Source organism: Vipera ursinii, assembly GCF_947247035.1.
Source record: "Vipera ursinii genome assembly, chromosome: 1".
NCBI lineage: Eukaryota > Metazoa > Chordata > Lepidosauria > Squamata > Viperidae > Vipera > Vipera ursinii.
The window spans coordinates 16432666-16444988 of record NC_139512.1 but is presented as its reverse complement, the minus strand read 5'-3'; the positions used below and the strand labels follow the sequence as shown (position 1 = coordinate 16444988).

At 48.0% G+C, this 12323-nt stretch overlaps 1 protein-coding gene across 1 annotated transcript; it reads left to right on the top strand.

Annotated features, from left to right (window-relative positions):
* Positions 1 to 6542: 6542 nt before the first annotated feature.
* LOC310637772 (retinal homeobox protein Rx1-like) lies at positions 6543 to 10600 on the top strand (the record flags this gene model as incomplete). Its single annotated transcript, XM_083358304.1, has 2 exons — positions 6543 to 6785; positions 10093 to 10600. 2 exons carry the CDS (start codon positions 6543 to 6545, stop codon positions 10534 to 10536), a joined length of 687 nt encoding a protein of 228 aa, XP_083214430.1. The 3' UTR covers positions 10537 to 10600.
* Positions 10601 to 12323: the final 1723 nt, after the last annotated feature.

Genomic DNA, 12323 nt, shown 5'->3' with positions numbered 1-12323 from the left:
CACTAAAGTAGAAGTCCGGTAGTCCTCACATTGTCTGTTGCCTGACCTGGCCTGCCACGAAGGGCCGAGGGTCCTTTTTGTTTTGCCAGGTCAGGGATGACCTCAGGTGCCCCACGGCTCCCAGGTGATTGGAAAACGGGATGATCCAGAAAGGTGGGGCAGAAGTCCCCAAGGTCGCCCCCTTCAGGCTTGGTGGGCCAATGCTCCACCTGGCAGAAGATTACTGCCTGGTGCCCTTTTCATTTCGGATTTGCATTTCTCAGCCTCTCTCAGGAGCAGCAACTTCAATAGTGGCATAAGAGAGAGGGAGGAGGTGCCAGGGGGCCCTGGGTTCAAATGCTGCACCTCAGTTTCAAATCGTTCTCTTAAGAGCCTTTCCTTTGAAGCCGAGTAATCCTTCAGTTGGCCGGCCTCAAATGGGGTAATGAATAATGTTTCTAGAGTTGTCCAGAGGTTGCATGTCCCCAGGGTGTGGAGACATTGTGTGCATCAACGCAATCAGCGTGACGGTTGTGACTGTGATTGGAGGCCCACTCTGGGCACATCTGTCCCCTGTGCTGGCATCATTTGGGTGCCATTTTTCAGGCTTTTGAACAAGGTTTGGATGGCACTTTGATTCACAATATTTTTAGTTTTTGAACAACTGCCTTGCAGCTACTTGCTTGATATGGTATATTTATTTTGCATTTTCTTCAAATTATGTTTTTAGTGTACCGTATTTTCCGGCGTATAAGACGACTTTTTAACCCATGAAAATCATCTCAAAAGCTGGGGGGTCGTCTTATACGCCCAGTCGTCTTATACGCCGGAAAATACAGTATTTCTTTTTAATGAAAACTTCCCAGAGGGCAGCTTTGACTGTCTGGTGTTTTTTTAAAAAAAAATTAATAAACTGTTTTTAAAAATATTTTTTTAAAAAAGTAGGCAGGGCTTCAAATGCATAGTGGCAAACACCGTCTTGAATTTTTTCACCCTCCCCAGATGGGTTCTGCAAAGCAGAACACAGAAAATTCATAGACCTTGCAGTCTTTTCAGATCAAATTCTAAATCAGTGCTTATTTGCTTCTTAATTTGACCTTGATGGACTCAGAAAAGGCATTTTGCATCTTTAAAACCAAAAACTAAACTCCAGATTAAACCAGGAGTCTTCCTTACGGATTAAGCGAGAAGGGCCTCTGTCAAACGGTGCCATGGAGAGATTCTCACCTTCGGCCTTCTGGCCAGTCAGCCCTCTCCTGCTCTCATCCAGGTGACTCCATTCCTTCCCTCACCCCACAATTTACAGTGAACCAAATAAGTACTCCTTTTTAGAGGGGGAGGTTAAATCACATTTCTGTTGTTTGCTAAGAATGCAGAAGGTTGGCAAGAGAAGAGTCGGAGGTCTTGACATATGGGGTGGGGGGGAGGGGGGGGGTTGGCTGATGCTTTCAATCAGCAGGGCTGATGAATTTCCCTCCTGATCTTTCGGCTCTCCTGTCACCAGCCAGCTCGAAAATCCAAATAAAACTTCACATTTATTCACTTTCCGAAACTCTTGAAGGTTTGTTGAATAGACGGTGTGGTTCTGTCGAAGCAAAACTAACTCTGAGGTTCCCAGTTCATAGACTTAAACAATAGTTTTCCCAGCCAAACCCCCAACGTCATACGTAATCCATATCAACGTCCACTTTGTTATGGGAACCATCTGCTTCAAATCCACACCTGTTCTGGGGTCCTTGACAAGGCTTCAGGCTCCCACAGTCTGCAGCTGAATGGAAGAAGCTTCATTTCTTCATCTACCCACTTGAAATTAATGCCTCCCACCTCCTTTTTTTAAAGGCAAGTTGAAACACAGAGGCACGTAGCTGCTAAGGTTTCGGGCTTCACATTTTCAACCTTTCCACCAACATTGTGTGCCTGATGCAATTGCTAATCTATATCTACAGTATATACCTATACGTGCATCTATATCTGGGGGGGGGGGAAGAAAACCTTTCTCAGGCTTATAGGGGGACTGTATCTTTCTCAAAGTTGGGTCCTGTATCCAGAGGCCGGGGAGTTTGAAGCTGTTTTCTCTCTCTGCTGCCTGTTACTTCCTTGCCATCATCTCCCACTGGCGGACCGACTGTTTCTTTGACTTTTTTTTATTTGAAAGAAACTTTTTATTATTATTATTATCTTTGACTTTGGTTGCAAGTCTCTGTTCATGTTGAGAACTTTGCTTTCCTGACTTCATCTTTGCAGATTCGGGCTATCTGCTGATATTCTGCCTTAGTGACGTGTCCTTCTTTCCAATTTTTGTACTTATCCTTTTGGTCTTTCATGTTATCAGAGAGATCTTTGTGCAACCATTCTGGTGTGTTCTTAGATTTCTTGTTTTTATTTTTTCATTGGTATTGTGCTGGACTGGGCTTTTATGATTGTGCTTTTTAGAGTTTCCCAAGCTACTTGGCTTGTTTTCCCTTTTAGGATTTTCATCCATGGAATCCTTCCCAAGCTCTCTCTCTCTAAATTTGTTAAAATCAGCTCTTTTAAAGTCTAAGGCACTGGTTGTATTGCTTGTGTCTGCGTTATATTGAATTCCAATATTTCTATTCTATTCTATTTTCTATTCTATTCTATTCTATTCTATTCTATTCTATTCTATTCTATTCTATTCTATTCTATTCTATTCATTCCACTCTATTCTGTAGTCTGTTCTCTCTTCTATCCTATCCTCTATCTATCTATCTATCTATCTATCTATCTATCTATCTATCTATCATAAAAGGTAAAGGTAAAGGTTCCCCCGCACATGCGTGCTAGTCGTTTCCGACTCTAGGGGCCGGTGCTCATCTCCGTTTCAAAGCCGAAGAGCCAGCGCTTGTCCGAGGACTTCTCCGTGGTCATGTGGCCGGCATGACTAGACGCCAAAGGCGCACGGAACGCTGTTACCTTCCTACCGGAGCGGTCCCTATTTTTCTACTTGCATTTTTACGTGCTTTCGAACTGCTAGGTTGGCAGAAGCTGGGACGAGTAACAGGCACTCACTCTGCTACGCGGCACTCGGGATTCGACCCGCCAAACTGCCGACCTTCTGATCAACAAGCTCAGCATCCTAACCCACTGAGCCACCGCGTCCCTTATCTATCTATCATAGACCCCTGCAAAAAAGGATCATAAAATCGGGCCCAGTCACATGACGTTCTGCTTTACAGCCAACCCTTTACGGCCATTAAGTTGAGGGCCACCTGTACTTTCCATCCTTTATCCCGCCCTTTCTTAAATTTTTAATGGCTAGCTGGGGAATTCTGGGAGTTGAAGTTCCACTGTTTGAGAAACAGTTGGAGCTGATCAGGAATGCAAATCCTTGATAGGACCAGCAGAGGGCAGCAAAAGTTGCTGCAAAGCTCCCCCGTGCTGCCTCCTAAAGGGATTGGGAGTTTTGCAACTCAAGATTTATTTGTTTTTTTTTGGGGGGGGGTGAACCTCACACACACCCCAGTGTTGAACTAGGGGAGAAAAGGCACCCCTGGTTTTTCTAAAAACAGGCTTGCAAATTTTGCAGATCCAAGGATGCTCTGCTCCGCCTGTCTTTTTTCTTAGCAAAGAACAGATCACATTTCTCCCCGCACAAATTCCTAAGGGATTATGTCTTTTGGTGGCTGTTTTATTTAAAGATTTCGGCTAGATCCCGGCAGATTAAAAAACAAAAGGAAGAAGAAAGAAGAAGGTTTGCTAATCCAGGTCAGACTAGCTGGGCCGGGGGAGGTGGCAGGCGGGAGGAACAATCTCTGGATAAAAGGGCTTAGCAAAAAAAAAAAAGGGGGGGGGTCCCTGGAGAAATACCCCACCCCAGAAACCCCAAGACATGCTGGACTTCAACTCCCAGAATTCCTCTGGGGCTTGGACTCCTGCCCTTCTCGGGGCTGTGGATTGGGAAAGTGGGGATCCAGCAGTTCAGAAGCAGTTTTCCTGCCCAGATGTGGTCAAAAAAGTTGAGATGGCAGCCAGACAAATGAAAAGCAGGTGGGGATCTGACCGCACAAGGCCATGGGGACTTCATCTTGACTTTTCTGATTCCTCCATCAGCCAAAGGGCTTTTGGGAACCCAAAAGAGCAGCAGCGTATCCACCTAGGCCAGGGGTCAGCAACCTGAAACAGTGAAAGAGCCACTTGGAACCGGTTCCCTCACAAAAGGAAAAACTGGGAGCCGCAAAAAATGTGTGCGCATGCACATACATGCGCGCATGTGCAGAACAGGGTTTGACTGAAGAGTGGAGCCAAGGCGAGATATGCACCTACCCTGCATATTTGAATTGATTGGTTGAACTTTTTTAGTCCCACTTTTTTTTTTGGACTGCACATGGCAGAGGACTGGGAGCCGCAGGGGACGGCTGAAAGAGCCGCATGTGGCTCCAGAGCCGCAGGTTGCAGACCTGTGACCTAGGCTGATGTTCAGAGGTAGACTGTTACTAAATATGGGGGCTCTGTTCAGCTTTCTCCTCCCATATGTGCGTAAAAGCTGGATTGGGATTACTCCAGCATCCCCTTGCTTGAAAAATTAACCCAGGCTGCCATTTCTCAACCTTGCCAAATTGAGTGGGGAATTCTGGGAGTTGAAGTCCACGCATCTTCAGGCTGCCAAGCTTGAGAAAACTTGAGCCAAAAAATTCAAAGCTAGGAACTTTGTCCCAGATCAGAATAACGCCAATCCTCGAGAAATAAATAAAAGCAGAAAAAAAGAGAGCAAACCCCCAGGTCATCAAGCTGCGGCTAAATGTCGCAGCAGAATGTGTAAACCCACATTCCGTGTGAGTCTCTTCTAATATGCCAGCCAAACGTCCATTTCTTCACACCCTTTATTTGTCCTGATGTGTTTCCCGCCCTCTTGTGATTGACTTCCTTCTCCTTTTCTTGACACTCAGAAGAGCACAAATTCCCCAAGGATTGTTTTTCACGACCAAAACAAAAAAATCAGAAATATTAATAATACGGTATAACAGAATAACAGAACTGGAAGGGACCCTTAGAGGTCTTCTAGTCTAACCCCCTGCTCAAGCAGGAGACCCTATGCCATTTCAGACAGCTGACTATCCAGTCTCTTCTTAAAAGCCTCCAGGGATGGAGCAGCCACAACTTCATGTCATTCCTCTGATTAATTACCAGAATGACTGAGATGGAAGGGACCTCGGAGGTCATCTAGTCCGGCCCCCTGCTCAAGCAGGAGACCCTATCCCGTTCCAGACATGTGGGTGTCCAGTCTCTTCTTCAAAACCTCCAGTGATGAAGCATCTACAGCTTCTGGACCAAAATCATTCCTCTGATTAATTACCTGAATTAGAGTTGGAAGGAGGGACCTCAGAGGTCTTCTAGTCCAACCCCCTACTCAAGCGGGAGACCCTCTACCATTTCAGACAGTCTCTTCTTGAAAACCTCCACTGATGGGGCACCCACAACTTCTGGTGGCAAGCTGTTCCACTGGTTAATTGTCCTCAATGTCAAGAAATTCCTCCTTAGTTCCAGGTTGCTTCTCTCTTTGATCAGTTTCCAACCGTTGTTTCTCGTCCTGCCCTGTGGTGCTTTGGAGAATAACTTGCCCCCCCCTCTTCGTGGCAGCCCCCTAATAGTACCGTAATAAGGTGACTCTGGGCAATGGTCATGTAGCCAAATTCAATTAATAGAATAGAGCCAGAAGGGGCCTTAGAGGCCTTCTAGACCAGCCCCCTGCTCAAGCAGGAGAACCTATGCCATCTCATACAGGTGGCTGTCCAGTCTCTTCTTAAAAGCCTCCAGGGATGCAACGCCCACGATTTAAGGACCAGAAGCTGAAGGAGCTCTGAGTAGGACAGCATCCAGTTTTGGTCACCACGATGTAAAAAAGATGTTGAGACTCTGGAAAGAGTGCAGAGAAGAGCAACAAAGATGATTGGGGGACTGGAGGCTAAAATGTATAGGGAACGGTTGTGTCTAGTCTAACAAAGAGAAGGATGAGGGGGGACAGGATAGCAGTCTTCCAATACCTCAGGGGCTGCCCCAAAGAAGAGGAAGTCAAGCTATTCTCCAAAGCAGCCGAAGGCAGGACAAGAAGCAACGGATGGAAACTCATGAAGGAGAGAAGCAACCTAGAATATAAGGAGGAATTTCCTGACAGTGAGAACAATTAACCAGTGGAACCACCTGCCTCCAGACGTGGTGAATGCTCCAACACTGGAAGTTTTTAAGAAGAGACTGGCCAGCCATTTGCCTGAAATGGTATAGGGTTTCCTGCCTGAGCAGGGGGATGGACTAGATGACCTCCAAGGTCCCTTCCAACTACTTCTTCTTCTTCTTCTTCTTCTTCTTCTTCTTCTTCTTCTTCTTATTATTATTATTATTATTATTATTATTATTATTATTATTATTATTATTATTATTATTATTATTATTATGCCGCCGGCTCCTCTTCCTGCCGTCCAAATCCAGCCCACCCCGCAGCCTCCAACGGTGTCGGCCTCGCCTGCTGCAGCGCCACCAGGCCGGCTGGCTGGCTTCCCGATCCCACTTCCTCCGCCCTGAGCACTCTCTCCTTTCCAGGCTCCAGAATGTTCCTCGCCAAGCCGGAGGGGGAGCTGAGCGAACTGCGGAGGAGCGTGGAGGAGGCCGGCGGCACGCCGGAGCCGCTGGACGAGGAGCTGTCCAAGAAGAAGCATCGCCGCAACCGGACCACTTTCACCACCTACCAGCTGCACGAGTTGGAGAGGGCCTTTGAGAAGTCCCACTACCCCGACGTCTACAGCCGGGAGGAGCTGGCCATGAAGGTCAACCTGCCGGAGGTTCGGGTTCAGGTAAGCAGGGCCCGGTGGGCTTGGGCGGTGAAACAAGCCAAGATCAGACCCAGGATTCCAGGAGCACCAGGCTGAGACGGTGCTATCGGTCTTCCTTGGCTTATGGCTGTTTCTTTAATGACCGCTGCGAGCTGCAACGGCTCTGGGGAATAAAAAAGGTGACTTACGACCGGTCCTCGTACTTACAACCGTCGCAGCACAGCAGGATCCAAATTTGCTCCCTTGGCAACTGCCATGTGCTTCCGACGGTTGCAGCGCCCCAGGGATCCTGCAATCTCTGTCTATTTACCAGAAAAGTCAGTGAGGGGAAGAGGAACTTGTTTAACGACCGGGTGATTCACTTAACAACTGCAGTGAGGTTCGCTTAGCAGAAAAAAATGTTGTAAATAGGACATTTCACGATCGCTTTGATTAGCAATGAAAAATTCTGGTTCTAGTTGTGGTGGTAAGTTGAGGGCTACTTAATATTTGGGTGGAAGATTATAAGAGTATGACCTCGTCTAGTCTAGGCCAAGCCTCGTAGCCAACTTCCCTGCATGTAGAAATCTAAAATGTCAAGGAGGAGACATGAAAGGTACTTCTGTGAGCTACAAATTCTTGTTCTTCCTCAATTGGGAGCATTCAGACATGAGAAACAACCCCAATGGTGCTTTTTTCAGGAGGCGACTGGACTTTCTTGTTTTTCTGCTTTGAAAACATTTCGCTTCTCATCCAAGAAGCTTCTTCTGCTTCGACTGGATGGTGGGGAAGGGAAGGATTTATACTCCTTGCAGAAAAACTGGTCATTTGCCGTCTTTTAGCAAGTCGTTGAGGCCACTTGGAGGTGTGTCTGTGTCCTCCTTGGAACTGCTCAAAGGATGGTGTTGTAGACCACTTGGAGGTGTGTCTGTGTCCTCACCTAAGTCGTGCAAATGGGTGTGGAGCCTCCTTGGAACTGCTGAAAGGACAGTGTTGTAGACTGGAGATAGGTGGTGTTGTTTCATCCCCCTCTGCTGAGAGAGCGTTCAACAGCCAACACAACATACGTGCACACTTCAAACCCACAAAGACCCCAAGGCAAAAGCTTGTCCACCCCAAGGACGAAACACCCAGACACAAACTGAGCAACGTGGCGTGTGCAGTATAGCGCAGGGAGACCGTGCAGATCTCTGCACTGGGGAAATGAAACAACCGCTTCACAAACGCTTGGCGCAACGGAGGAGAACCAACCCATCAGGAGCAGAGTCAGCAACCCGTCTGCCTTTACAGGACAAAGGCCGCTCTTGCGAAGGCAGCAAAGTCCACATTCTAGACAGAGAGGACCGATGGCTTGAGAAGGGGGTCCAAGAGGCCGTCTGGGTCAAAATTGAACGGTCCTCCCTCAACGGGGGGGGGAAAGATACGACATTGTCAATCTCCAGTGTACAACACGGTCCTTTCGGCAGTTCCAAGAGGCTCCACACCCATTTGCACCCCTCAGGTGACCCTGAAGACACAGACAAATATCCAGGTGGCCTCAACGACCCTCTAGAAGGAAGGCAAATGACCAGCTGTCTGCAAGGAGTATAAATCCTCCCCTTCCCCACCATCCAGTCAGAGCCGAAGAAGCTTCTGGGATGAGAAGCGAAACGTCTTCAAAGAAAAACAAGGAAGCAGCTTTGGGACAACCATGACTGACACGATGGAGAATCTCCACAGACATGAGAAACAATTTCGTATGTAAGTTACAGCAAGGCTATGCTCCTGCCTTGCAACTGACAAAGTCAGTCACCCACTTAGTGACCAGATGACAATATTTATTTTTCTGTGGCTATTCGTCTCAGCAAAGGGACTTTTAGCATATGACAGTGATTTAAAACAACATATCAACAGAAAAATGAGTACAGAACTATCAGCTGAGATAAGAGCAAACTGTTCTCAAGCCAGCCATGGTTCGTACCATGTCCTATGGTTGGTTGTTTTCGATCCTGATTAGTCGTGTTTTTCTTATGGGAGGGCACCCCCCCCAAAAAAGTGGACTTTATTTCCCACAATCCCCTAGCCAGCTGGGTGTCCGATAGAGATTCTGGACATCCAAATTCGTGTTCTCGCCTCTGTTTATTTTCCTGCCTGCCCTTGTAGGGGTTTTATAATATTAGTGGAAGTCACTGGTTTGAGATGGATGACCATACAAATGGCTTAAATAGATATTACTAAAAACTAAGCAAAGGAGAGGAATAAAGGGTTATCAGTTAATTCAAATATACCCAATTACTAAACCTAAGCAGCTGTGACTATAAAAGCATAGTAGTGGGTTACCAAGGGATGCGGTGGCTCAGTGGGTTAGGACGCTGAGCTTGTCGATCAGAAGGTCAGCAGTTTGGCGGGTCGAATCCCGAGTGCCGCATAACAGAGTTGAGCGCCTGTGACTCGTCCCAGCTTCTGCCAACCTAGCAGTTCGAGAGCACGTAAAAATGCAAGTAGAAAAATAGGGACCACTCTGGTGGGAAGGTAACAGCGTTCCGTGCGCCTTTGGCGTCTAGTCATGCCGGCCACATAACCACGGAGATGTCCTCGGACAAGCGCCGGCTCTTCGGCTTTGAAACGGAGATGAGCACCGGCCCCTAGAGTTGGAAACGACTAGCACGCATGTGCGGGGGAACCTTTACTTTTTTAGTGGGTTACCGCTATAGGTATTCGTAATAAAAAAAGTTGGTGGACTAAACCCCTTCACTAACAATATTAGTAGTCCTTGACCTACGACCATAATTGAGCCCAAAATTTCTGTGGACATAGTTGTTAACTGAGTTTCGCCCCATTTTATGACTTTTCTTGCCAACACCATTGGTGGCAAGAAACAAGAGTTATTAAGTTAATAACACGGTTGTTAAGTGAATCCAGCTTGCCCATTGACTTTGCTTGTCAGTAGGCTGTAAAAGGGGATCACGTGATCCTGGGACACGGCAACCGTTATAAATATGAGGCTGTTGCCAAGTGCCTGAGTTTTGATCACAGGACCACAGGGAGGCTGCCATGGTCATAAGGGTGAAAACAGCCTTACGTCACTTTGATTCCAGTGTCGTTGCAATGTCAAACGGGCGATAAGGACAGGTTATAGGTCAAGGATTACCTGTTACAGAACCAGACCCAAGCTGGCCAAGGAATTCTGGGAGTTGAAGTTCTCAAGTCTTCTGGCTGGGGAATTCTGGGAGTTGAAGTCCGCAAGTCTTAAAGTGGCCGAGTGGGGAAAAGCCCTAAATATGCAAATCTCATTGGCAAGGCTCACAGTGGGCAGTTTACCTAGATAACCAGCATTTCTCATTCCTCTGGGGGGGCACTCTTTTCACAGGTTTGGTTCCAGAATCGGCGCGCCAAATGGCGCCGTCAGGAGAAGATAGAAGCCACCGCCATGAAGCTTCACGACACCCCCGTGCTGTCCTTCAGCAGGCCCCCAATGGCGGCCAACATGGGGCCGATCGGCAACTCTCTCCCCTTAGACCCGTGGCTGACCTCGCCCATCTCCAGCGCCACCACCGTGCACAGCCTGACGGGGTTGATGGGGCCCAGCCAGGCCCTCCAGCCCACCTACCCAGCCCACGCCTTCCTCAATAACCCCCCGGCCCTGCCCCAGAGCATGCAGCCCATGGCGCCTATGGCCTACCAGTGCGCCACGACTTTTGTGGACAAATATCCCTTGGAAGACCTCGACCAGCGGAACTCCAGCATCGCTTCGCTGCGCATGAAAGCCAAGGAGCACATCCAGACCATAGACAAAACCTGGCAGCCCATTTGACAGCGGGTCAGGCCGCCTTGCCGTAGCAAAACACCAACCAGGCCAAGCGGGACCCTAGGAGACTCTCTTACGATCCCCCCCCTCCTCGGTCAAGACGTCGCTTAGTTTCTCGTGCGATAGGTGGCCGGTGAGCAACCACACAGAAAGGCAGCGGCTCTCCGATTCCATTTCACAGACTTCAGCTATAAAGTGGATTGACGCCAGGGGACACGCCAGACGCAGCATTCGCAAGGGAAGATGCTTTCGTTCACACCAGATTGGTGTCAGCAGTGGGATCCGCCGGCAAGAATTCAGCGCGGCGTATTTGTCCTTGTGGGACTGCTGAAGTTGTTGTTAAGGGCAGGGGTAGAATTTGGCAGGGAATCTCCGCAGTCCTCTAAAATCTCTTTCCAAACCAAAGGCAATTTCCGGAGGAACCTCAAAGCATTTTGTGTTTTGTTTTGCTTTTTGTTGTTTTTCTACTGAATGCCGGCTGGGAGGGTGGAATGTAAGCGAAATCGCACCCTGTCCGAACGGGTGCGCAAGGCTGTTTTTAGGGAGAGATGGAGCTTTCTGCTCCATCCACTGTTATGTTTTCCTTATTTTGGTTTTTCTCCCGCAAATTTTGTTCGACCTTAATTTAGCATCTACTACAAGTGGTCCTTGAGTTACAGTCATTCTCTTAGCGGCCGTTGGAAGTTATAACGGCGCCGAAAAAAAGTAACTTTACAACCGTTCTTCACACTTAATGACCGCTGCAGCACCAAAATTCATGGATACATGCTCAAAATTCTGATGCTTGCCAACTGACTCATATTTATGACGGTTGCAGAGTCCCCAAGATCACCTGATTTCCCCCTTTTGCGACCTTCTGACATGCCGAGTCAATGGGGGAAGCCAGATTCACTTAGCAGCCGTGTACTGTAGACTAACTGAAGAGCTGCAGTGATTCGCTTAATGACTGCAGCAAGAAAGGTCATAAGAGGGAGTAAAACTCACTTAACAATTCTCTCGCTTAGCAACAGAAATGTTGGGTCTGCATTGTGGTCGTAAGCCGAGGACGGCCAGGGTCGGATGGGATTTCCAGCACGATGAAAAACCAGAAAAAAAATTGGTGTTCCTCAGTCACCCATAGTTGTTCCATAGATGCTTTTTCATGAGGCAACTGGACTTTCTCGTTTTGCTTTGGGAAAAAACAAAAGAAATATAAACCAAACGAGAAAATCCAGTTGCCTCGTGAAAAAGTATCTTTTGGACAAAACAACAACAACAACTGGACTCTTCTCAGGGTTTTTGCCACTGTCGTCATCCCTGGTCCAAATAGCAAAAAGCAAAGTTTACGTAAAGTTAAAATAAAAAAGGCCCACACCGTCTTAAACCCACCACCAAATTCAAGAAGAAGTACGATCGCTGCCGTCGTTCAAACAAAGACAGAGCTTTCATCTCGTCTGCCACTCCCTGTGGGATCCCTGACCGAAAAAGGACCGGTGGGATCAGCCAAAGGGATCCTGGGCTCAAAAGATCTGCCGGGGTCCGTAAGGCTGGAGAGTCAGAAAGGAAAGCGGACGAGAGAAGGACGGAGACACGGACACTGACCGTGGGAGGAGGGCTTGGGGGCCTCGGGGAGGCTTTCTTCCCAGTGGAGGGCTCAGCCAGAGGAGCTTTGGGGGGCCCAAAGCCATTCCCCAAATTATGGCTTTAATCCCGGAGTGATATCCGAGCAGGGCTGGATCCACCGAGAATAAAGCGAGGTAGAGCATTGGTTTTCCCAACAGGTGTGCCTGGTGATGTTCGCACCAGGGTATCCG